The 23,905-nt window shown below is 44.5% G+C and overlaps 4 protein-coding genes across 10 annotated transcripts; 1 reads left to right on the forward strand and 3 right to left on the reverse strand.

The window, feature by feature from the left end:
- Positions 1-1,957: 1,957 nt before the first annotated feature.
- Positions 1,958-10,258, reverse strand: eef1db (eukaryotic translation elongation factor 1 delta b (guanine nucleotide exchange protein)). Of its 5 annotated transcripts, XM_062563622.1 has the most exons (11): positions 9,864-10,258; positions 9,195-9,318; positions 7,511-7,569; positions 5,222-6,438; positions 4,715-4,832; positions 4,200-4,271; positions 3,586-3,667; positions 3,156-3,262; positions 2,863-3,072; positions 2,506-2,700; positions 1,958-2,087 (listed from the first exon to the last, which is right to left on the reverse strand). In XM_062563622.1, the coding sequence occupies exons 4-11, from the start codon at positions 6,436-6,438 to the stop codon at positions 2,049-2,051; spliced, it is 2,040 nt and encodes a 679-aa protein (XP_062419606.1). In that variant the 5' UTR covers positions 7,511-7,569; positions 9,195-9,318; positions 9,864-10,258; the 3' UTR covers positions 1,958-2,048. The 5 variants fall into 5 exon arrangements, with proteins under 5 accessions (XP_062419606.1, XP_037326667.2, XP_037326670.2 ...); XM_037470770.2 differs by lacking the exon at positions 9,864-10,258 and having other exon boundaries at positions 9,195-9,423; XM_037470773.2 differs by lacking the exons at positions 5,222-6,438; positions 9,864-10,258 and having other exon boundaries at positions 9,195-9,349.
- A 227-nt stretch (positions 10,259-10,485) lies between these two features.
- On the reverse strand, positions 10,486-14,959 carry pycr3 (pyrroline-5-carboxylate reductase 3). Of its 3 annotated transcripts, none has more exons than XM_037470778.2 (7): positions 14,831-14,959; positions 13,137-13,230; positions 12,994-13,058; positions 11,837-12,016; positions 11,529-11,741; positions 11,011-11,103; positions 10,486-10,911 (listed from the first exon to the last, which is right to left on the reverse strand). In XM_037470778.2, exons 2-7 carry the CDS (start codon positions 13,222-13,224, stop codon positions 10,708-10,710), a joined length of 843 nt encoding a protein of 280 aa, XP_037326675.2. In that variant the 5' UTR covers positions 13,225-13,230; positions 14,831-14,959; the 3' UTR covers positions 10,486-10,707. The 3 variants fall into 3 exon arrangements, with proteins under 3 accessions (XP_037326675.2, XP_037326674.2, XP_037326676.2); XM_037470777.2 differs by lacking the exon at positions 14,831-14,959 and adding an exon at positions 14,020-14,824; XM_037470779.2 differs by lacking the exon at positions 14,831-14,959 and adding an exon at positions 14,256-14,385.
- A 123-nt stretch (positions 14,960-15,082) lies between these two features.
- Positions 15,083-19,168, forward strand: bmb (brambleberry). The gene is made up of 13 exons (XM_037470774.2): positions 15,083-15,221; positions 15,927-16,195; positions 16,331-16,459; positions 16,548-16,733; positions 16,834-17,056; positions 17,153-17,269; positions 17,375-17,554; positions 17,636-17,842; positions 17,930-18,062; positions 18,226-18,287; positions 18,398-18,528; positions 18,617-18,738; positions 18,852-19,168. The coding sequence occupies exons 2-13, from the start codon at positions 15,929-15,931 to the stop codon at positions 18,979-18,981; spliced, it is 1,887 nt and encodes a 628-aa protein (XP_037326671.2). The 5' UTR covers positions 15,083-15,221; positions 15,927-15,928; the 3' UTR covers positions 18,982-19,168.
- A 47-nt stretch (positions 19,169-19,215) lies between these two features.
- On the reverse strand, positions 19,216-23,080 carry LOC119217265 (GDP-L-fucose synthase-like). The gene is made up of 10 exons (XM_037470780.2): positions 22,883-23,080; positions 22,308-22,468; positions 21,762-21,876; positions 21,494-21,622; positions 21,341-21,414; positions 21,111-21,244; positions 20,783-20,914; positions 20,618-20,697; positions 20,164-20,263; positions 19,216-20,051 (listed from the first exon to the last, which is right to left on the reverse strand). Exons 2-10 carry the CDS (start codon positions 22,466-22,468, stop codon positions 19,996-19,998), a joined length of 981 nt encoding a protein of 326 aa, XP_037326677.2. The 5' UTR covers positions 22,883-23,080; the 3' UTR covers positions 19,216-19,995.
- Between the last annotated feature and the right edge of the window lie 825 nt (positions 23,081-23,905).

Here is a 23,905-nt window from a genome sequence, read left to right on the forward strand (position 1 = left end):
TTGCATCTTGGAGGATCAACCATGCTATTCATTCTTCCTGCATTGGTAAAGGCACAAGTGAGTTGAATTTGAATGTAACTGAGAATTGGAGGGTGGATGCACTAAAAAGGGTAAACAAATCTACACCCTGTGCCAGACTGTCAGTTTAAGGTTGTCCACAGGATGCCCTGAAGTAGACAAACATGTGATTGTCTTGAAAAATGCCCTCAGAGGCTGTAATAAGTTTTATGTCAGTGTGACCACTGAATGAGACACATCTGCTCATCTTTACTGACTCATCCGGCCTTCTCTCCCGTCAAAAAGGTGGAACCCTATAGGCTACGTAGCATGGCTATTAAGTGCTAAAAGATTCTTCATCATTCTTGACAATGCCATCATAACTCAAGTGAACGCGCCTTGTGTTTCTGCATAACCCCTAGGGTTCACTTCTCTGAAACAACCAGTGGGGACAATGCCCCCACTACTACCTCCGCGGTAGTGTGCTCAAGACTTGGCAGGAGCGGGATTTGAACCCACTGGCGGCGCGTACAGAGGCTTCTGGGCTCAAGCCGGCACCCCTACACTACCAGTCCTGGTCACATTTTGGCAACTTTGATTCTCCTATTTAACCTTGAGCATGTGAGTTAAACTTTAAAACTCTTTTAAATGCTATTTCCACATCTGGGCTTGTACCCACAACCTTCAAGAGCAGTGCAGGGGCTTATGTCAGCAGCTCTTCCGATGTGCTACTTCACCACACTTTAATAAGCCCTTTGTTTCTCGTATTTAACCTTGAGACTGCTACTCAAACCTCAAAACTCTTTCAAAGCAGAAGTGATGTCTGCATGAAGGGGGCATGAACCCACAACCTCAGACAGCAGGTTGGAGCCTGCAGCCCTTCAGTTGGTCCCTTGTGCTATTCAAGCACATGCCTCAATGTGTCTGTTTCTCATATTAGACCTTGGGATTGTTTACTAAACCTCAAAACTGTTTCAAAGTTTACAGTTTGAAGCCCTGACTGCAACCAAACCCTCCTTCTGAGAGAGCAGGTTTCAACTGAGGATCCTCCACACTTCAGCCTTCCTGCTATCTCCCTGCACTGTTCCACCACACACCTGTTGATGCTTTTGAATCCAACCTCAACTCTCATAGATTCTCAGGCTGGAATCCACAACCGTTCCATACCGTTATAATAGAATTGCAAGTGAAGTAAAGTCATATAATGGCATTTCTAATAATTTAATCTAATAATAGTTGATTTCACTACTTTTATGCTGTGATCCTTATTTCACTTTTTTCGACAGGTGTGCTGATGTCCGCGTGTGAATTGAGAGGATCCATACCGACTCCCCTATGGAGCTAAACCAGTCTGAGGGTCCTCCTCAGCTGAGTGGAGAATAAATCCCGGAAGAAATAAACACGTTTGACACACGGCACCTTGAGGAGAGAGAATCAAATCCCAAATGTGGATCAGGAAGGTCAGCTTTAATTCCACTAGAGACACCAGAACTCACGATGATTCAGTGTCACTGTTTGTTTAATTTAATGTTTAGTGTAAGCTTGACCATACTTTGTTGTTTAAGTCTTTGTCCTGCATATCTTACTTCAGTTCATTCAAGTGTGAAAAGATGGAAACCAAAAAAATCCAGAATTGGATTAATTTGATCTTCTAAAAGGTCTAACTGAACAGTAGGTTAATATTATTTCAGCCTCATTCCCCTGTTAACATCAGTGGATTCATGTGATTCTGATCAAATTTGATAAAGGATCTGGCCTTGCTTGCTACATTTCTCATTTTGTAGAACAAAGTTTGTTTGGATGGGCAGCAGTTTGCCTTTTTGTGACACCTTTAGATTGCAGGAACCAAATGGAAGGAGACTTCTCACTTTCATTTGTTGAAGTAAGTGGAATTTAAGTAAGTTTGTCATTTTGGGGAAATCTCAGGTCACCAAAGAACACCAAATAATGAGATGATAGCTTCAGTGCAAGAGTTTGTTTTATTAATAGCATTAACTGTTGACACAATCAGAGAAACAAGGCATGACGAAGGACAGAGAGACACTCTGGAATCAGATCTTGTTGAAAGCTGCTACGTCGACGCTCTGGATCTGAAACGGAGCAAGAAGGAGATATTTTAGTGCCGTTTCTGTGTGAACTACAAACTCAGCTCAATCACAAGAGGAAAGTAATTTGCTGACAGCAGTCAGACAAAATTTTATTAAGAAAATCAGGATAGATGTAATGCAATAAATACCTCCATGAAAGTTTGAATGCTCAGGTTTTATGTGTTTATTTTGGAGGCTGTAGCTTGTGGTGTTTTTGCATTGAGACAAAATGTTAGTGACTGATGGTGAAACACAATTTAACAGCGTGGTAAATGACAATCTCAGTCACTGCCTCCATTGGGTCAATGAGTGCCAGTGGATTACTTGGGTTAGGCATCTCAATGTTGACTACAAACATGTTCAAAGACATTCTAAAAGATTGGTAGTAACCACAATGTTTGACCTTTGCAGGAGTACTTACATAGTCTTCAAACTTGGTGATTTCTTCCTCCAACAAGTCGGTTCCCACCTTGTCGTCCTCCACCACACATGCAATCTGGAGCTTCTTGATGCCGTAGCCCACAGGAACCAGTTTGGACGTGCCCCATAGCAGGCCGTCCGCCACCACCGAGCGCACACACTCCTCCAGCTTCACCATGTCCGTCTCATCGTCCCACTGACCAAGGCAGGGCGGCAAAACAACAAGCACAGTCATTAGCAAACTCACAAAAAGCAAAAGCAAATACTAAAAAGTAGATTCAGTGCAATTTATATCAGAACTGCTGTTGCCATTCTTGTGGATCTAGTTTTGTAGGGCACATTGAGTGTGTAGACTTACAGGTTTGACATCCAATAAGATGGAGGACTTGGCGATGATGCCAGGTTTCTTGGCCTTCTTCTCTGCGTACTCTTTCAACCTCTTTTCTTTGAGTTGTGCCGCCTCTTCATCATCATCATCACTGCCAAACAAGTCGATGTCGTCGTCCTCCTCCTCCTCGTCGTCGTCGTCTTTCACTGGGGCGCTGGTCTTCTGCTGCACAGCAGTGCCCTGAATGGAGGTAACCCAGCCGGTGACACACTGGAGATAGAATACCCCTGAGGCATGAGGTAAAGCCGTCTGGATGAACTCACGTTGGTGTACGCTGCTGGAGCAGCGGGGGTCACCGCTGCAGGAGACTTCTCCAGAAGAGACACTCGACAATCCAGTTTGGAAAGAGCGGCCCTCAAGTCCTCCACCACTAAAGCAATTGCACAGTCAATGTGTATGAATAAAAAATATACACATCAATTGATGAGCACGAAGTATTTTATTTATTCCTAACATTCTAAAATGATAAAAGAGCTAGCATTGTACAAATGTAAACCAACTTGGTGCTAAAAAGTAAAATTATTTGACTGACAGGCACAAAGTCATTCTATAACATAGCACACTTTTGAAATGTCATGATAGTGTACCTCAAACATATAGTTTGTCAAATTTAAAGACTTGGCCTCTTCTGCTGGTTGGAAAATAAACTGTTGGAGTAGCCTGTAACTAAACCAGCTTTAGAGAATGACCCACCTTTGTGTAAGCTGTGGTTCTCCAGCTCCAGGCTCTTGATGCGACAGATGATTTCTCCTTGATCAGCTGATGCACTGATGCTCTGCAAAGACACAGAAAGCAACACAAGTACATTACATACATGTGGGTGTAGGATAACACCAAGTCTACAGGACTTTCTTTGTAACCAGCAGTTTTGAAAGGTCTACGAAACAATCGCATGCGTTAGATGCATTTCCTCGACCACTAACACATGGAACGACGAGTTGGTTGGTCTCGTGGTTGCCTGAAATAATTTAACCGTCTTGCTCATATACATCACTATACCTGCTGAGCAATGAAAAAAAGATTTACTTTTGATCAAATTTCTGCATACAATAGTAAGCAATAGTGATACTTGTAATGTTCAGTCAATATGAAATAGTGGCACATTAAATCCTTTTACCACCACGTGAATGAATACAGACTTCCAAATCAAATGGTCACCATTGATGAAATAAAGTGGCTCTTATCTTAACACATGTCCTGTTAGCCTTAAAGCAACGTGCTATGTGCATGGCTCAGGCTACATGTAGCGTATCGGAGGGAAAGTGGAAGCAATGGGATGACGGATCCTGCACAGAACACATGCTTACTCCTGCTAGAGACTTCTGGATGTTCTCCCTGGCTCGGGCAATGTCCTGCAGAATGGTGTTCCCCCCGACATCCTTAAATAAAAAGGTTTAGAAAGTGATATTCATCCTTTACAAATTCAATGTGAAATATTATTTCAATTAATGGTTGCCACATATATGAATTATGAAAGTTTATCCTGAATAGTGTCAATTTGATCCGTGCTGTGTCAGATGATTACAGCGTTGTGAATCTCCCTCTATTCACATGGCGTTTATGTGCAATGGATCGACTGCAGCAAGAAGCCAGATTCCATCAATATCTGGCAAACATATCTTTCTGATATCGTATGTAATTTGTATTAAACAATAAAACAAGGTCAACTACACAATAAAACAATCATTGTGAATTGATTGCAATACACACTAAATTGCTGGGAGCATATTGTTGGTCCTGGTGAAAGATAAACACCAACGGGACGACGGGCTCATCAAATGATCTGAGCGATCTCACAGAGAACCTCTGAGGCGGCGTCTACCTGCGCCGCTTGGGAGCAGCCGTTGGGGTGTTCGTAGAAGCGCCGCTCGGCCTCGTCATAGCGAGGTTTGTCAAACCAGATCTTCTCCTTGGCCAAAAAGTCCACGGAAGTCATGTTGCTACAGAGGAGAGAGCAAGGGGGGAGGAGAGAGGGACCGGTGAACAGGACAGAGGTAGTCAGGGATTCTTTAACATAATAATCACTAGTTCAAATATACTGCTATTCACAATAATGCAACAGCTATAAAATATTTAAACTTCCAACAAAACTGTATAAAAAGAAACTTTGGATGAAGTTGGCAACAATGGTTCATACAAACTAGTCTAACGGAACGATTTCAAACAGACTGAAAGAAATATGAAATGAGTGAACAAAGATGGATGAAATAACAAGGAGTATAAAAGAAAAACGTTCACAAAAGGCAAAAGAAGGGAAACCCATGGTAACAAAGAAGAATGAAATATAAAAAATAATCTGGAGAACTCCCTTCTCCCTCTTGGCTCATACTTGTCCCTCAGTGGGGCGGTGGAGGCGGCTTCTGGCCTCCGGCCCTTCTTCCCCACCACAGCTCCACTCTCACTGTGACCATGGAAACGGCTCTCTGCAGCGTCATACCGCCACTTATCCAGCCAAACCCGCTCGCTGTCTGGGTGAACAAAGTGGCGGACCCCGGCTGGCGGCATTTCGGCGTTCTCCGGGACCTCAGATGGTTCCTCTTCCTCCTCTTGAATAGGAAGCAGAGCGTGAAAGACTTCCGCTTTGCCCTGTGGGGCAACCAGTTTTTCCTCCTCCGGCGCCAGTTCGCCATCTTCCTCCCCCTCCTCCTCCTCCTCCTCGAGTCGTTGCGGGTGGTCGGTACTTCTGCACGTGGAGGTGCAGCTGGATCGTTTGGAGGAGTTGTTACCGTAGAGGTTCTGGTAGAAGGCTGCCTCGGCGCGGTCGTAGAGCTGCTTATCCAGCCACACGTCTCTGAGCAGCTCCACCGGGAGGCGGGGCAGCCCGTTAATTGACTGACGATTGGTCGGCGAAACGGATGCCGGCTGGATGACCGGTGTCGGGGCTAAAGACTGATATCCTTCATCCGGTGTCCTGGACGCAGCGGAGCGCTTCGGCAGTGCCGGGAGGTCAAGGGACTTCGGAACGGCCTTGTTCACCCTCGCGGCCTGGACGACATGATGGCAGGCCACGCGGTCGCCGTGGCGGCACAGCGATCCCGGCGAAGATGGGGCCGCAGCAGATTGGGAGTTTTTACCCGGGGCTGCGGACAACCGGTTGGACTTGGCGGCCCCATCAGAGAAGCTCGCCAACCAGCCCTGGTAGAGGCTCTCGGCCCGCTCGTAGGCGCTGCGATCCAACCAAACGCTAGCACACTCGGACTGCAGGCCCACCAGCTCGGCGGGGGGGCCGGGTCGTGGATGGCTGCTCCTTTTGTCTGGCTTCTCTTCATTCTTGACCTTCACGTCAACCTTCTCATCGGGGCGACCGGCGGCGTTGGACGAGCGTTTCTTGCGGCGGCGGCTCTTCCCGCTGCGCTTTCCTTCCCCGTTCACGTTGGTGCTCTCCGGGGACGACGACGCGCCCTCCCCGTGGCTTTGAGGGCACTCGGCCTTGCTCTTACACCCTGGCGCTGCATTAGCAGAGCGGTCCACTTGACCACGACTGGGAGGCTGATCAAGCTCCGACCGATCCAGTGCAGAGCACTGGGGGATCTTCTTAGTCATCATCTTTGATCCGTTGCAGGGGAAATAGAGAGAATAACAAGCACAGACTGTTGCATTAGTTGGAGAGACGCAGGAACACGCAAAGGGACTGATTGGATAGACTCAGCGCTGCAAACAAATAAGTTCATCGAGTTGAACAGAACAGAGTCTATGAATCAGTCCCAGGGAAAAGCAAGGAGCATGCAGGAGAAGAGAGGAAACCCATGCAGATGAACTACAGACCTTTAGTGAATGTAATCTACTCCTTCGGGTTTGTCAAGAGTCTTTAGCAGCCACAAATTGTGCTGCAGAAGAGAAACTGGTTCTGCTCCATCTCGTAGAGCTATGCTCCCATCATCTAACCTCCACAGCATATGATAGAGAATCAACACTGTTGTTGATTCTGTGCAGTTGAAACACCAGTTGGATGTGAAGTTGGCCAATTGTAGCCAAAATGCTAGTTAGTTTTTCTGCTACAACATAATTTCCTAAACACACAAGTAATTCACTTTTGTAAATAAGACTTTGAGAAGCACAGAGTGCTTATTAAGAAAAGACTATAATCAAGTATGTGTGTAACATTTAATTGCTACACATGTCGAACCAACACTTAACTTTAAGCCAGTTTCCTGTAGTAAATCGCTCTTAGTAAAGAAACAAGATACTGGATACATCTTGACAAAGTGACATGAGAACATGCAAAAAAGTTTGTAATGAATCCAAGGCCAAATAGTAACGAGGCATCCAATTAGGTAAAAGGATTTAAATCCCACTCCCCGTTGGATCTGTGAAAGACACACATATACGTGCAAGCCAACTAATGAATTCAGCAGGTGTTGACGTTTTCACACATCGTGCAAGCGTGAATGCAGTTCACGTTACATTATTCTGTGACAATACAGGAAATGCATTCCTTTAATGTTTCACCATGAGGTTGTAATACAAATCGATGAATACTAATACACTAGTGAAATGGATTTTTGCAACATTTTGGAAAGGCATTTCCTGCTTGAAGGAATACTTTACCCCCATATCCCCATACGGATAAAGTATTCCTTTTGTTTCATAGGAAAAATTATCCAGACTCTCAACTCACCTTCCTGGACAAAAGTGTTGAGCTTAAACTACTACTCAACGTCAAATGCTCAACGCGTTCTTTTCATCCAGTTAACCGCAAGCAATTGAAAAAGAAATTTAACAATCACCATCTTGCGAAACTACGGAACGTCAACAAAAAGGTTTAACTCTAAATAAACCAGATCTCCAACTCGCTAAAGTTCAATTTCATTAGCAAAACTCACATGTCAAATTCTGAATGCAAGGTGGAGCGACGCGTTAGGTCTTTAAATAAATTCCTCAACATGAAACAGCCTCAAAGGGTTGCGCCTGTAGTCTTGGATGACGCTGATAATGGAAAATACTCGGCTTATTACTCGCTGAATCTGAGACTCCAATATTGAGCAATAACATAAAAAGAACAAATTGAATTCCTCGCAGAGCTTTACCCGCCCTTCATCTGCTTTTCTCCTACTTTGACTTTTCTGTGGCACAATTTCATTACCCAGAACTTGTCTTATTATCCTTTTGATTGTCTGGCAATATTTATTTTGTGTGTCATTTGGTGCTCTATGTAGCTACCAGCAGCAGGTAGATCAGTATTTGTGGGAATAAACCTGTGTTAACCTAAACAAAAAGAGCATCTCGGCCTGTGTAACTCAACGAAAGTTTCAAATGGTTTATCGACAACAATTGAGCTCCATGACTCATATCAGACTTTGGATGAATATATACGTAAACATGGGATGGATAACGTGTTAATTTTGGTCTTTACATGGATGATAATAAATACAGTAACACATTTAGAATCTGAGATTTCCCCCTCTATCTAAATCAGTGCAGTAACACATACTGTAATAACTTTGGGGAAGTCAACTCAAATAACCAATGTGGCTGAAGCTCTCAAATGGCATTTACTTTACTCGCAAGGTGTAAAACAACGGATGCATTAAGTGCAGTTTACAATGAGGTCCATTGCATGGTCAGCAACACTCAATGAAGGGTTTGGTTCAGTGCTTTTGCTCAAGGACACCTCAGCAAGGATGGATACAATTAATAAAACGGTACTCTTGTATACATTTACCGGAGGGTTTCAATACAATATCCACAGCCTCTTTCGAGGATTAACGTTAACATAATTTCATTTTTTTTTAAACAGCTGAGATTCATTAAGGTCTGAAGACTGAACACCTAGAAACTAGCACAGCATTCCACTATATGTCACTTTATTTTATCATATTCTTCTTTAAATCAAGAAAAACCTGTCGTGCAAGATGTTTAACGTTAACACGCTAGCATCATCCAGAGGTGTGCCGTGCTAACCGTAACATGAGCTAACGCCGTTAGCCACCTCTCCTCTTGTGGGATGTCCTAGCTAGGATGCGACACTGCCGGCTGTCACAGTTAGCCTTAAAGAGGGCACCTAGACAACGGTGTACACCGCATCAAAGCCCGTATTATTCATTAAACCGTTTGGGTAAGATGTCATTGTAGAGGACCGACCACTAAACCCGGCGTGACAACCGTCCTGGTGCGCGTTAGCATTAGCCAGCTACCCCATTCAGCTAGCTAGCCCTGTGCTAGCCTCGGCTAACACACGCAGGGTCCCCGCTGACTGAACACCGCTAAATATTCATTCATTCCTGAAAATGTCTCATACGTGAGGGGTAACATTAATCCCCAGACTGAATAGTTGAGTGTCAGTCAGCGTTAACGTTACTTACTGCTGTGCTGGTTAGTCTCGTTGGTTTGGGACCAGGCCGGCGGATAAAACGCGTGTTTCTCAAACCAGTGAGTGACAACGAGGAGGAAGCAAAGAAAGCAAGGAGCAGCAAGGAGTGTGTGATCCTAGGATGGGGGAGGGAGGAAGTATGAATCATCAATGTTTCAAAGTCCCATGCATTCTTAACACCCAATCAACAAAATTATGTTATCTATTTGTAGCATTACTAATGGAGTGAAGCATGTCAAGATCTTGAATTACCACTCAACCCATGTTCCAGTATGACAAGCATTGCTGTGTTGTTTCTGACATACGTGTGTACGTGTGTACTCATTTCCTTTCATATTAAACTAGGTAGTAAAGTGGCAAAATTCTAAACGAGTTTAGAATAATTTTAAACGAATTTAAAAATACATAAATATTACAAATAATTATGCATTTATACATCACTTAAATGCTGCAGCTGTTAAAAGCTGAAGCTAATTTTATTTAATAGATATATTAGTGGGTAGCTTGGCCTAGTACACTTTATAAAACACACAGTATTTCTCAGCTTTGTGATATACACAAACCTAGAAACTGGATTTTAAGTACACCTGGGACAGATGCACAGCCAGGTGATTGTGGAATTAATCACAAGTAAAAAGTCTAGTCATTTAACCGATTTTACCTTATTTAATAGAGACAGACTTTCCTACATCCTCAGTTTTGTGCTTCACGGCGGATCTGTGGATCGATACCGGACTCCGCGCTCCAGCTGGCGGGCTTCAAGCTGCTCAGAATGGACCGCGACACTGAGCTCTGCGGCAAGACGAAGGGTGGAGGAATCTGCTTCTACCCCATCAGCAGCTGGTGCAGCGACGTAACCGTGATCCAACAACACTGTTCTCCTGATGTGGAATCCTTCATCATTAACTGTAGACCCTTATACTCCAGTCATTCATCCTGCTCGATGTTAACGTGCTGCCGGCGGGCAACGTGCACAGCGGACACTCGCCGACCAGATGGGGCGTGTGGAGCGGACCAACCCGGGCTCCTTGGTTAGTGTCCTCGGGGACAAAGGAAACCTCAGCCAGGAACTTCCTAAGTACAGTCTATGAAATGCCCACAATGGATCAGTTAAACCACACCAGACCAAAACCCTGTTCAAAAAAATAATGGGAAATTGATATGGACCCGCCTGATAGAGCCTCTGTAGATCACTCCACAACATCACTGTGCATTCAAACTCACTCGATGGCCTTCAATATGCACACGCTAAAGTAACCAATCCTTCAAAAGAAAGCTCAAGGTCATGTTCAAATAATTTACTTGTCAGTGTCAACAATTTAGCCAACTTTTTCTTCATAATAAATCCCTCCGCACAAAGACATTACAGATGAAATAAAGAAGTATGAACTGCACTTGTTTTAACAAAATTTAAAACAACAAAGTGACAGGTCCTGCTCAGGCTTTGTTTTCCGTGGGCTAGAATAAGGTCCATTGAGTAGTTATTAAAAGGCAAACAGCCGCCGTCATTTCCTGGATCCTGCTGCTGACTTTTGGCCCAGCTCCCTGGCTCTCTCTGTGGCAGCTTCCACAGCGCTCATGGTGGACGCCCTCACACCACCCTGTTCCAGGGTGTGCAGCCCGTAGATGGTTGTCCCCCCTGGGGTGCAGACCTCAGCGCGGAGCTGAGCTGGATGCTTCCCAGACTCTCGTAACAATCTCCCAGCACCCTGCAACAGATGGATCAACGATATTGCAACTTAAAATATTCTGCTGGCGAACAAAAAAACTGTTTTGTTACAAATATCAAATAGCACAGCTAAACTGACCAGGACAGTTTGGGATGCGATGCTGTGTGCCAGAGCACTTGGCATACCCATTTTAACAGCTCCTTCTGCTAGCGCTTCAGCAAAGAGATAAACCTGTAGAGAGGGATCACGTGCATCAGAATCAAAGTTGCTGCAAATATTAACTCACAAAAACACGCGTGTGTTGATGCTGTGTATTACTGCACAGTAAATTCAACATCATGTCAGCTTATTTTCTATATCCTCTGTGTGGGCGCCGCATGCAGCATCTAATGTAGCAAAAACCTGTGACGTCACATGTCGTTATACCACGAAGGCCCTTTGATTTACAAGGTAATGTACATTGACAGTGAGAGTAGATCTAAGATTCATGGTGACAATGAAAGCGCGGGTAAGAGTGGGGAAAAAGAAACACTGTGGTACCCTTTAAGCTTGAATCTAACCATCAATTCAAATTAACTTTGTAATTGTGTAATTGCTTGGTGACATTCTTCAAATACTTCCTTCTAAACAAAAACATACACTCCTGGGACACTCACAAAAGCGACACCGCTCCCGCTCAGTCCAGTGTGGATGTCAATCCAGGCCTCGGGCCCCTCCTCCACCAAACCGCAGTGGTGCAGCAGAGAGCAAATCAGAGCTGCATCCTCCTGCTTTGCATGGGATCCCCGTGAAAACAGGAGAGCCCCCTCCTGAACCAAACATGGGAGGTTTGGCATCAGCCTGATGGCCACTGAATTTGACGGCAGGAGCTGGGAATTATAAAGAGCAAATATACATATTATTCATTTTTATATCACCCCAAAACCACAATTCTGTTTAGAAACCATGACACCAGGGCTCTCACCTCCTCCAATGTTGCCAGTGTAACGCCTGCTGCAACAGACACAATAATGTGTCGGTCAGTTACGTGCACTGAGATCTCATTGAGAACTGGTGCAACCAGGTGAGGCTTGACCGCCACAAAGACCACGTCTGACCCACACACCACCTCTGTGTTGGAGTGAGTGACGGTAACCCCGAGCTCCTGAAAGCCAAAGAGAGGGTTGTTATAGTTATTGAACCATATGTCCACCAGCATGTACAAAGTGGAGTGTGTGAAGGGGTCAGGAAGAGTAACAGTTCACCTCGTTTTACATGACAAAGAAAATACATGTCAACATGCAAACTGGACCCCGGCATTGAAATACGTTAGGGTGCATCCCATTCTCGATCCCACATTAATTCAGGTCAAATTAGTGTCATGTAATTGATGGGGCTTCTAATGTCCGTGAGGTAAAAAAGGTTGCGGACCAGAGATTTTTTTTAAAGGACAATGAGGTGCCTGCAAATACTGAATTGAGTCATTATTTATTCACATACATTACATTGCTTGTATAATTAACATGTTTTTTTCTTCCTTACAAGTACAGTCTCATGCTTGTTTCAGCAATACTGGTCCGCTATGATTTGTTGCAGCTATCCGGTGGATACATGCCGCTCTGTGAAGCAATTCAAATAGCAAATGCTTAGTCAAATGTTGACTGACTGAAAATCAATTGGAAGTTATTTAACAAGGGAAAACATAATCTGCTTTTGACTTGCTGCTTTTCTGTGCTTTATTGTAAATCGGATATATTTTGATGATGGACTGATTATGGCCACTTAAAATGTCACCTTGTGCTCTTGGGAAATGAGATGGGTTGTGATGATAGTGAACTGAAAAACTTTTTTTTGCCCTGTTGATCATAAAAAACAAATAATTTGTAAACATCACAAGGCATGATACAGATTAGAATTGTAATCTTTCACTTTATAGCTGAATCAATGATGGGAATATTATTAACTCAAAGCTTTACCGAGACATTGTCTGTAAATCTATTTGGTAGCAAATCAACAGAATTGTCCGTTCTATTAATTTATGCACGCAAATCACTACCTTGAACATTACTGTGTAATTTGCACACGTAAAACAAAAACTTGACACCCACGGGACGGAGCAGAACAGGTAAAGGGAAAAAGTACCTGAAAGCGGCCCAGGTTCCTGGAGGAGGGTGCGCTCACTTTGACGTTTACAGAAAGAACATTTCCTAGAACGGGAACACACGAGAGACGGTCAACTTAACGTTATATAGAAGCTTTGTCTAATTGAGTCTCGCTCTCCTCACCAGACAAGATGCCCTTTGCGATGCCAAAAGCCATGTTCCCTGCACCGATGAAACCAATCTTCAGCTGAGAGTCTATCTCAGGGTCCATTTTGATCTGAGGAAAAGGACAGAAAAAAATTGGTTGGTGACTTTTACAACAGGCTACATAATAGATTTCCCCGTCGGTTAAATACATGGGTGTAAATCACATGGGTGTCAATCACATGATAACCTGTAAATCAATGCAATCACGACGTTTCCTACAGTAAGAAGGGTATCACACACTATTACATATACGCTACAATGCCGTTGTACATAATTAGTTAAAAGGATATTAGATCCTTAAAAAAATTATACAGTCAGTGTTTTGATAATCGAGCAAAGTTATAGCTGATATCTTTTGGTTTTGGACTGTTTGTCAAATCTAACAAACATTTTGAATAAATCACCAGGTAAGGAAGTTATTACGTGCATTCTTGTGATATGCCAAAACAATGACACTCAGATTCATTGGCAGCGACCAAGAAACAAATCACAGCAATCTACAACATGCAAAGAGATCATGTTATTAAATGACAGAAAATGTATAAATAACAACTTTGACTGCTGAATGTTGGAGAGACAATGTTAATTACATATCTAAAGTATGTGGAATTTGAAGCGGATTTCTCAATTAGATCACCTGTTCTAATGGATAATAAAAGCTTTTCCTCTTCGTACTACTCGTATTGATATAAATAGGGCGGGAAGACCATTAGTCAGATCCCTTCAGCATCACCCTTTAAAGATTCAAAGTGACCATGAAGTTAATTGATTGCATGCATCTATTCAACACAATTAAGGCTTGAAATCACGGTTATCGTCCAATGAGAAGATGACGTCGCATCCACGGCATCACCCCTACAATAAGCCCCAGGTTCTGGGTGGACTTGTCCGGGCATGGCTGCGGCCAGTGCGGCATCGATGAGTCTCCGTCCGAGTCTTCCGCCACTTCGTCATTCCTGTCACAGTGGACTCCTTCCGCCAGCAGTGGGTGTCTGGACTCCATGATAGCGACCATGGTCTCCTCGTAACGCCACCAGCCCTGTATTTTGGTCGGCGCCGGAGATTCGGGTTCTCTTTTACACTTGTAATACGCACTTTTGAGAAGTTTCCAGCGAAACTTCAGTTGGTCCACAGATCTGTGATAACCGGCGGCTGTCATTCTCCGGTGTGCCACCTTGAAGAGCTTGTTGTTTCTCACTTTCCTGCCGTCTAAGCATTTCTTCATGTCCAGCTCCTTGAGGATTTCTAAAAATAACTCTGTCTCCTTCACGTCCCAGTTCTGCTTCTTGATACCAGACTCGTCCATTGTTGTTGCACTTTAGCCCAGCTAGCTCGACGGTGGTAGAAAGCCACGCTGCGAGGATGCTAATTAGCCGCTAGCATGTCTGATGCAGTGCTGTTGCTAGCATACATTTCGGCAGTAACGTGGGGGTCGTAAAAGTACTCAATAAAATGTTAAAATCCTTTGTCTAAAAAAAACAATAGCAGCAAGCCCACCCCGATGCAACATGTAACGTTAGCTAGCGATAACATAATCCACCACGGATACAAATACAATGCAAGCGTTGCTTGTTGTCTGGACAACCATAAAATAACACGGAGTTACATCAACGCGATGTTGTGAATAACAACGGCTGACAATAACGCTGGCTCTATGGGTATTCATTCACCTGCAGTTTTTCCGAAATGGCCGACGTATATGAAATGTCACGTTTACTTTAACTTTCTCCGGCGTCGTTAGCACCGGGAACATCCGGAGACTCCAGTGAACTGTGGGCTCGTTTTTTATTCCTGCGCTGCTGCACCAGGTGGGCGGCAACTCCGCCAACCAAATCTAGTACACCCCGTGACCGCCCGTCCCCCAAATTAGTCTAATCTCATTGGCTGTTTCGTTGTCTTTATTCATCCGCGAGGTGCGCGGTGTGGAATTGGCCCAAAAATATCACCTCTCATTGCGATCAGCTGTGAGCGGGAGACAGCAGCATCAAGGAGCTGGTGCAGGCACATGATTTGTAGCAGTGTTTGAAGGCTGCCTTTAATCCAGCGTGCATAGAAAGCAAGGTAATTGATTTAAATGATGTCACTCGCATATGGTCTATCGCATTTGTTAATTTGCATATTGAAGAAGGAATTGTGATGTGCTCCGCGGAAAGTCGGACGTGTTCATTTAAAAGTATATTTTAAGTGATTTGTTTTAAATCAGTTTATTGTCAAATTTATTTTGTCATTTGTAATGTAGATTGGGCTGTATTGGAGCACCGGTACAGCAAGGCAGACATGCCCGGGCAAAGCCTCTCTGTGGTCTTAATTCTGAATGAAAGTTCTGAATGTTGTCAGAACCCCTGCACTTGCGCTCATTCTGTATGGCCCTGCAAGGTCACATAAATGCAGATACATGCATGCATGCATACAAACATTTAAACTACATCTATAAGGCTGCACATTTTGAATCTTTCAAACACATTTGCCCGGTTTCTACCGCCATCTGGCGACCTTGTTAAAATGTGACATGGCAACCTCTCCACAAACAATTACCTCTGCTATGTTGCAGAGACTTCTGAAAAGCTAGTTAATAACCGTACATATTATGGCAATAAACGTTTCCTGATTCCCGATTGAGTAATTTTATATGGCCCGACAAGTTAAATGAAATAGATAAAGTTCAACAACTACTACAAAGTCCCGATGAGTTGTGGCCATTTATTATTCCATCTTTCCATTCAGGGGTTACACCGATGATTCATTCTTATTGTGATCCGCTTTCAGACATGGCCCATCTCCCGATCCACCACCTGTACTTCCTGCTGATGTGCATGCTGGCCTGCCAGTGTCCTGCAGTCAACGGGTTGTTTGAGTGGCTGAAAGGAAAGGAGACGCCTCCAGCAGCCGCAACGCAACCGCCAGCAGCACCGGCAGCAGAAGTCCCGACACTTCTAGCTAAGGATGCCCGGTTTGAGATGAAGACCGTCGACGAGGGTTTTTTGGCCGAGTCAAAGCAGATAGAGCTGAGCCCATTAGACAGCTGTCATTACAGGGTAAACAAACACTGCAGTGGAGGTTTTCGTAGAATGGCGGCAGTGCTCAGAACTTTGTCACTTCAGTACACCTCCGCTGGTCTTCCCCCCCCCCCCCCCCCTGATGTTGTGATAACGCACCGTGCTCGTGTGTAGGTGGTCGCCCAGCTGAAGGCGAGTTGTGAAAGCCTCCCAGAGGAGCAGCTCGCGAAGCTCGGAGTCGTACTGTTCAACTGCCAGGCCGAGACCGAGGGGCGCCACACCTACCCGTGTACGGAGCAAATGGTAAGATATGAAGTTCTAGTTACATTTTGGGATCAAAGTCGTGTAGTTTTGGGTCTCGGTGGCGCTGTCTCACACTCTGGTGTTTCAGACCATCAAGGAGTGCACGGCCGACATGGACCCAGACACGTGGAATGCCTACCACATAGTGAGCAACAGGGCGCGCTCGGTCTGCTACGCGACGCGGCAGCAGCTCTTCCGGCGGCGGGCGGAGCAAACTGTGAACGCTCTCATCACCACGGCAACGAGCCAACTGGCAGCAATGACACACCTGAAGGTAGGCTTCCCCCTTGGTCCCCCTACGGCCTCGTCACCGTTGTGTGCGCGGGATGCAAGAGGAGGAGGGTGGAAGAGCTGTTTGTGGGGTTTTCTGACAGGAGGGCCAGCTGGAGCTGAAGGAGCTGACCGCATCCTCCCTGGACAAGCTGCTGGACGGTCACAGCGCCCTGCAGGCCCAGCAGGGGAAGCTGTACGAGGGCCAGGGCCAAATGGAGAGTTCTCTGAAGGACAACCTGGAGCGCCTGGGCCAGGAGAAAGCCCTGATCGCCTCTGGACAGCAACTGGTAGCGCAGCTCATTCAGAGCATTACAAAGAGAATGGGTGAGGGCCTGCATGGACTGGACACCGAAGAGTATTCCGCATTGTCGCACCCTGCAGTATTGCATTGAGATGTATTCCTTTCCTGGCCGGTCTTAGAGAATGTGAGTGAACATCTGCAGACCCAAGGGTCCGAGGTGCAGGACAGCCACAAGGCAATTGTAAGGGACCTCGCAGATGTCCGACACCAAGCTCAGGACATCCACCAAAAAATCGGTAATCAAATCTATATCCATCGCTCAATTTTAAATCGAACTTGCCGTTGAAAATCAGGGATGTCTCCCATTTGTCTTCCCTTCCCTTGTGCACGTGGCTGATCAGACCACAGTATGTCAGAGTTTCTGCAGTACCAGGATCAGACCTCGCAGTACTACGCTGACCTGATGAGTAAACTGGAGCGCATGAACCACACCCTGGGGGCCACGCTGCACTTCTTGGACAACATGCAGAGCCGCATTGAGCAGCGGCTCCACATGATCCAGGGCTACCTTAGCTGGGCAGGTGAGACGTGACACCCACCGTGCAGGGCCCACGTTTGCCATTGAGCACACGTGTATTATCTAATTTTCCTTTTGATATCAGGTTTGAGCCTCACTGCCATGTGGACCTGCGTGGCACACACGGGCTACTTTGTCATGTGTGCGGCCCTGCTGACGTTCCTGCGTTGCTCCGCTTTCTCTCGAGCCATGCTGCTGCTCAGCGTGCCTCTTAATGCAGTGGCGGAAGTCAACCAGCAGCCGGCGCTGGATCTCCCCGGACTCAGCCTGCTGCTGCTCCTCCTCTCTCTGGGTACCAACCGTCAAGAGGCCACCACAACGTCTTCAAGTTTCTCATGAATGTGTTACAACGTTTTGTTTATTTCTTCCATCTCTGCAGGTCACTGGTTTGTGAGTCTGTTGTGCAAATGCATCCAGATCAGAGGAAAGCGGGCCTCCCCGTTGTCACTGGCCCCGAGTGACACAGTGAAGCCACTAAAGGACTCGTTTCCGCAGTCCTCTACGCCGCAGAAGTGGGTCCGCGGAGTTCATGATAAGCTGCTGCAGGCTGGGGCGGCAACACGTTATTAAATCAAAACAATTGATTTAATTCTTTTGTCTATAAAATGTTTTGGTTTATTGTCAGCTGGACAACGCAACATCTTGTTTAGTGCTGTTGTCTGTTTATTTTATCAGGGACGACAATGATTGCTTTGCAGAGCAGGATGACCTTTCGATTCAAGACAGCTTTATATCAGGTTTGACATTTATATTGTACCTAAAAAGCAAAATCTTCTACAAATAATGTGAGGAAAAACTAAAGTTTCCTTCACAAAATGAAAAGTATTCCTTTTGTCTTTTTGTACAGGTAACCTCGGGATCTCTGCAGTGTCTCCCCGTCACAGGAATCCAGTGCCAGAGTCCAGGTTCATGGCGATAGTCGGCAGCTCGAATCACTCCACTCCCCGGACAGTTAATTCTGCGGGGAGCAAATCTAACGTGAGGGATGACTGAAGATCTGTTTACAGTACCTGTAAGTAGTAACTATTAGAGACGAGCCATCACGCAGCTGGTTTTTATTTCATAGGCTCTGGTTGCTAATATCCTCCCGAGAAACCTCGGCGGTATTTTTGAGGCTGTGAACAGCTCTCAGGATTTTGCAAATGACTCTCGAAGTGCAAGCCCGACCCCGTCGCTAGTCAGCAACAGGTCGGCATTTTCTGATCATTTCAACAAACTCGAGGCAGAAAAAAAAAATGCATTGAGTCCCGTGCTGCACATTAGCAAACGGATCATGATTTCCCTTTTCTCTTGTGCTGCAGCTCTCTATCAGCCCGTCAGCTGTGCAATGGGGTCACGAAAACCGGGAAGGCGTGTAAGAAGAGAGCAGTGCCAGGACAGGAGTACTGCAGATTCCACGAAGGGGGGCACACCTCCTATGTTGTCAAATGAGACCTTTTTTTTCTTTCTTTTTTTTAACACCACAGATGTTTTAGATCTTTTCAGGGCCATGTTTTAACTGTCCTCAGTCTGTACGTTGCTACAGGGTATTCTCTGCAAAACAACATTCTACTGATGTAGTGTTGTCATTGCAAATTTTTCCTAATGTTCATTTTTAAGTTAATAAATTATTTCTTTGTGTTCCATCTGTATGTCTATTCAAAAAATACTTTTAGTCCGAAAAGCTGGATTCAATTGCTGTTTATTTTCTTGTAAAAGAGGGACACCTTAAAGTATCCTCATTATGAAAGACCGCTTAATGATTTAGGCCAGACACAGTAATAAAACATGTATTGTGCCAATATGCTGACTGAAAATAACCAAGCCTCTACTTAAACAGTACCCTGCAAAACCTTCTAGTGTGTTCCTGTTGCAAAGTGCTTTTTCTGAACTAAAATTCTGCTTCCCTTTAGTTAATCAAAAAACATGCACTGAGCAGCAGCAGAGGAGTCTCATGTTATCTAAATCTCTCCCCCACAAAAGTTTAAAATGTAAAATCTAGGAAAAGTGCATGTTATGAAAATGAGTTATCCTAAACGTGTGGAAAAACTCAATTACACTAAATACTGATTGAATTGTATCTCATCACTAACGCCTTGATTAAACAGTGACTTCAAGCTAAATAAGCAATTCAAATGCTGAAGATGATTTATGGTAAATATAACATTTTGCCCAAACCAGATTTCAAAGTTGCACCACTTTAACAACTCCAATGAATAACCGCACAAAGAGAAATACACCAGTAGACGCAGGATTTCTCCATATACTCTAAAAAAACCAGTAACAGACTTTAACTGAGGGTCTGTCCAAATCAGTAACTCAACAATTCTTAAAACCATCTATCCAGAACATCTGTCCTCCTTGGCTTTCGTGGACCTCTTCATCGCCGTCTTCTCTACTCAGCTTCTATTCCAACAAAGCGGGAAAATCCAACTACTGACGGTACAGACTCCTTGGCAAGAATTTTCACTTCCGGGACAATTCATAGTTGGCCACAAACCAATCGCAGGTTTCCTTCAAAGCTGTAAGAAAGAGCTGGAAGAATCAGGCAGGCAGCAATACAGACACTGTATTTCCCAGCAATTATTTTGAATGTCTGCACTAACGTATCTAACCAGCAGAAGTCCGTCCCACCTTGTTTGAAGGGTGTGAAGGTGAAGTCCGGCTTGTAGCGGCGCAACTTTTCATTGCTGGCTGTCTTTTTGAACTGGCCGTCAGATTTACTGGTATCAAACTATAGGTCAAAGGTCAAGGTAAGTTCACAGAACTCATGTAGATATATTTTTTGAATAACCAAATTGATTGTACTATCTGATGGACTATAGTAACAATTATAAAATTATGGTGAGTGCAAAAATAAATTATATTTCAATGCCGCAAAAAGAAGGGTTTTGTAATCAATGTGCAACGAGAACCACCCACCAGCACTCTTACGGTGCGCGCATCACTCCTAAAAAATGGAACCTAAATAGTTTGCCAAGAGTTGTTGACCGAGGTATACAAAAAACCTTAACTTGGAACTCCCTGAAGTCTAGATCGTGAACCAATATGTTGAACACCGCAATAAAAAGCACGATCAGAAGGATACCACCACCTCTCCTTTAAAGTCCAGTGCTTGCACAACTGCTTCTGCTGCTTCTTTGATGGACACTTCATCCTCCTCTCCAACTGGAACCAGTGGACACAAACCAGACATCAGCACTTTGAACGTCATTCAGCCTTCACTGTGCATATGCCGCGTATGAGCACTCACCAGAAAGAATGATTGGATCGACCTCTGGATACTCTCTCAAGACCCACAGAAAGAGACGAGCCAGGTCCAGAGAGTAGATGAACTGCCTTCTGGGAGTGCCGGATCCCCAGACCACCAGGGGCTTACCCTCCTCTAATCATGCACCAAGAAGAAAAAAAGTAAACAATGTATATGAATCTATCGTTAATTGAATTGTATGGCGCTTGTACAGTACAAAGAATTGGTCAGCCAGCTCAAGCACTGAGCCACAGTCCCCCATAAAGAGATATTTTGTATTGGTGTTTTGTCAATATAGAAATGTTAGATTGTCTAAAAGAATGGGACGTACTTTGAGCAATGTACGCTTTGTGTATGAGGCCTGGCAGCACATGACCATCTTCAATGCTGAAGTTGTCATGGGGACCAAACACATTAGTGGGAATTACCGCTGTATAGCAACACCCATGCTGCTTGAAATATGCCCTGTGAAACACACACATATATACACAGATCATTTTACAGACAATTATTACTCATTTAACATTGTGAATTCACTAGCACAAAACTACAATTTCCCACCTGTTATGGACGTCAATCATTCGCTTTGCATAGGCATAACCGAAGTTTGACTCATGAGGTGGACCATTATGGATCTTATAAAAAGAAAGTAAAGTTAGTTGTCATTTACAAATGTACTAATGCCAGCTAAGATGACACATGCAGGGCTTCTACCATTGTCTCATCAATGGGGTATTTGGTCTTATCAGGAAAGATGCAGGTGGACAGGCAGGAAACAACTTTGACCACGGAAAATTCATGGGCAGCCTGCAGCACGTTGTCATTGATGTAGATATTGTTTCTCTGGAGGAGACAGACACACCAGTTAATAGCAATATAAAAATACCACAGATTCTTCTTAAACACGCACATGTCAAACACCATTCCAAACATCTGTTCTAATGTGTAAGCCAGTGACAGCAGAAGCGAGACTTCCTCATACCCAAAAGTCCAGGTTGTATTTTATGTTCTTGAAAAGCCCCCCAACCATAGCAGCCAGGTGAATGACGTGGGTTGGCCGGAATTTCTCAAACACTGCCCTTGTCTCCTCCATGCTCCTGAATAGAGGCCACAAAGACACAGCATGTGAACTATGGAATGCCACTTTATTTTATAATGGCATTGTATTTCATAATGGCACTGTATTTCATTTCATTTCATGTTCTTATATGCAAATCAGGGGGCGTGGCTATCTCTCACATTCAGAACAGACAACAAAGCCGTGTGCAAAAAAAGGCTGGCTAAGGGACGTGAGAGTGAAATAAAAGTACCATGAAATGATTAAATGTATTTAATATTTATCTATTTTTGCCTCATTTATTTATTTCACAATGTATTTCCAATGCATATTTCATTTATTTATCTATTTATTCAATTTGGAATAAAACGGCATTCCATAGTGAACAGTGCCGCTCCACTTTGTACTTTGTGCATGTACCAAGACAAGCGTATCGCATTATGGTAGCAGCTGGAGGACGTAGTCTCTCACATTAGATTGGCATCTTTGGAGGACAGAAAAATCCACTCTTCCCCCTCCTTGCCCCCGCCTTCCTCCTCTTTGACCACATGTTGTATGGCTCGGCCCACCAAGCCGGACCCTCCGGTCACCAAAACCCTCAACGCAGCGGTTTGATCACCCTGGCAGCTCATCTAGAAAAACAACAACGCACAAAAAACACTTAATGGAGGGGACGCATCAGTTTGTTGCACGTGATAGTCGAGCTTAAATGTCATTGCCAGTGGTGAAAGTAAGCCGGTACTGGCCGGTACGCCGTACCGGTAAGGAATTATGCTTCAGGAAGCCAGAAAAGGAAGAGGAGGGTAATAAAAAACAATATAGTAGTAAGTGATAATTTACCACCAAGAAATAAAAACTACTTTCACCCCTGGTCATTCCACAAACGTCCACAGGTGTGTGTGTGTGTGTGTGTGTGTGTGTTGTAGGTAACGTTAAGTGCCACGTCACTGAGCGGGGCAGTTTAGCAAACAACATCAAATGAGCCTTAAATAACCAACAATAGCTAACTTGCTATTGCTAACTTTAATAACGCAAAGTTTCCTCACCTTTCTGGTATCCAAAAGAGAACTTGTTTGTCACTATCCTTCCTTCTCATCGGAGGGGAGCAGTCTGTAAGGAACCGAGTTGTTGAGCTGAGGTAAGACAGCCCACGGGGAAAACGAAAGTTGATGTTAGCTATGCTGGCAGGTGCAGGTAACTCTAGGAAGCGACTCCACGTCCACTAAGCTACGTCACGTAGTTATGATGCGACGGGAGACGCATGGTAGTGACGTCAGCGGCGGCGAAACAACAATTTACCCGAAGATGGACTACAAAGAAGCGCATCTTAAATGCCTTCGTCCTTGTGTTGTCACAGTGCTATGCCATGCAGACGACATGAAACCACCAGGCACAAAGTATTACTTTAATAACAAGGTTGCCATATAGATGAGTTATGCTAATGCTTACTTACGTGATATGCGTTTCTCGGTCAGTTCTCGTGAACGGCCGAATTATACGTCACTATTGTATTACTGATTGTATTGGAATGATCTCATTTTCTCAGGAAGAGGAGCTTGCTCTGTTGTCAGCAATGCTCAAAACATCACTGTCACACGCTGCTTGGACATTTCAGTGATCCACATGGCATATGGGAGGAGCAGATCCTCACAGATGCAAAAACAAAAGGTGGTACATCAGTGTTCTTCTACTTCTTGGATTTGACCACTGTGGATGCCTAGCACCTCTACAAATGTCTGGTCTGGATCAGATGGATCTCCTGCATTTCAAGGCATCTGTAGCTTGTGTGCTCCTAAATGCAGGATCCGTCCAGACACGTGCGGGAGGAAGACCAAGTATCAGCCCACCTCCTTCGAGGTGCAGTGTCTGAGGCCCCATTGAGATCAAGTGTGTATTATATTATTTTATAGTTTTTACATCTTTATACCTCAGTGGACATGTTAAAATATTTTTGATGAAATCGATTTCTCAGAAACACATTATTTATATCACCGCCCGTGAATGAGATACAGTGACTCAGGGGTCACCTCGAGTTAAAAGGCCATTCAGAACCACCTCCGTTTATTCTT

This window comes from Pungitius pungitius, chromosome 7, assembly GCF_949316345.1.
Source record: "Pungitius pungitius chromosome 7, fPunPun2.1, whole genome shotgun sequence".
Classification (NCBI taxonomy): domain Eukaryota; kingdom Metazoa; phylum Chordata; class Actinopteri; order Perciformes; family Gasterosteidae; genus Pungitius; species Pungitius pungitius.

Excerpts from the sequence above, each read along its gene's own strand:
- bmb (XM_037470774.2), top strand. The coding sequence starts at position 15,929 with ATGGCCCATCTCCCGATCCACCACCTGTACTTCCTGCTGATGTGCATG. Across the intron at positions 16,460-16,547 it reads ACCCGTGTACGGAGCAAATG|ACCATCAAGGAGTGCACGGC; the intron begins GTAAGATATGAA and ends CTGGTGTTTCAG. Across the intron at positions 18,529-18,616 it reads CTGCGGGGAGCAAATCTAAC|GCTCTGGTTGCTAATATCCT; the intron begins GTGAGGGATGAC and ends TTTATTTCATAG.
- LOC119217265 (XM_037470780.2), bottom strand. The coding sequence starts at position 22,468 with ATGAGCTGCCAGGGTGATCAAACCGCTGCGTTGAGGGTTTTGGTGACC. Across the intron at positions 21,877-22,307 it reads TCCAAAGATGCCAATCTAAT|GAGCATGGAGGAGACAAGGG; the intron begins GTGAGAGACTAC and ends GCCTCTATTCAG. Across the intron at positions 21,415-21,493 it reads ACCCCATTGATGAGACAATG|ATCCATAATGGTCCACCTCA; the intron begins GTAGAAGCCCTG and ends TCTTTTTATAAG.
- eef1db (XM_062563622.1), bottom strand. The coding sequence starts at position 6,438 with ATGATGACTAAGAAGATCCCCCAGTGCTCTGCACTGGATCGGTCGGAG. Across the intron at positions 4,272-4,714 it reads GCTGCTCCCAAGCGGCGCAG|GATGTCGGGGGGAACACCAT; the intron begins GTAGACGCCGCC and ends TTTTTATTTAAG. Across the intron at positions 2,701-2,862 it reads TCTTATTGGATGTCAAACCT|TGGGACGATGAGACGGACAT; the intron begins GTAAGTCTACAC and ends TGCCTTGGTCAG.
- pycr3 (XM_037470777.2), bottom strand. The coding sequence starts at position 14,466 with ATGGACGAGTCTGGTATCAAGAAGCAGAACTGGGACGTGAAGGAGACA. Across the intron at positions 13,231-14,019 it reads CCCAGAACCTGGGGCTTATT|ATCAAAATGGACCCTGAGAT; the intron begins GTAGGGGTGATG and ends CCTTTTCCTCAG. Across the intron at positions 10,912-11,010 it reads TCGCATCCCAAACTGTCCTG|GGTGCTGGGAGATTGTTACG; the intron begins GTCAGTTTAGCT and ends CATCTGTTGCAG.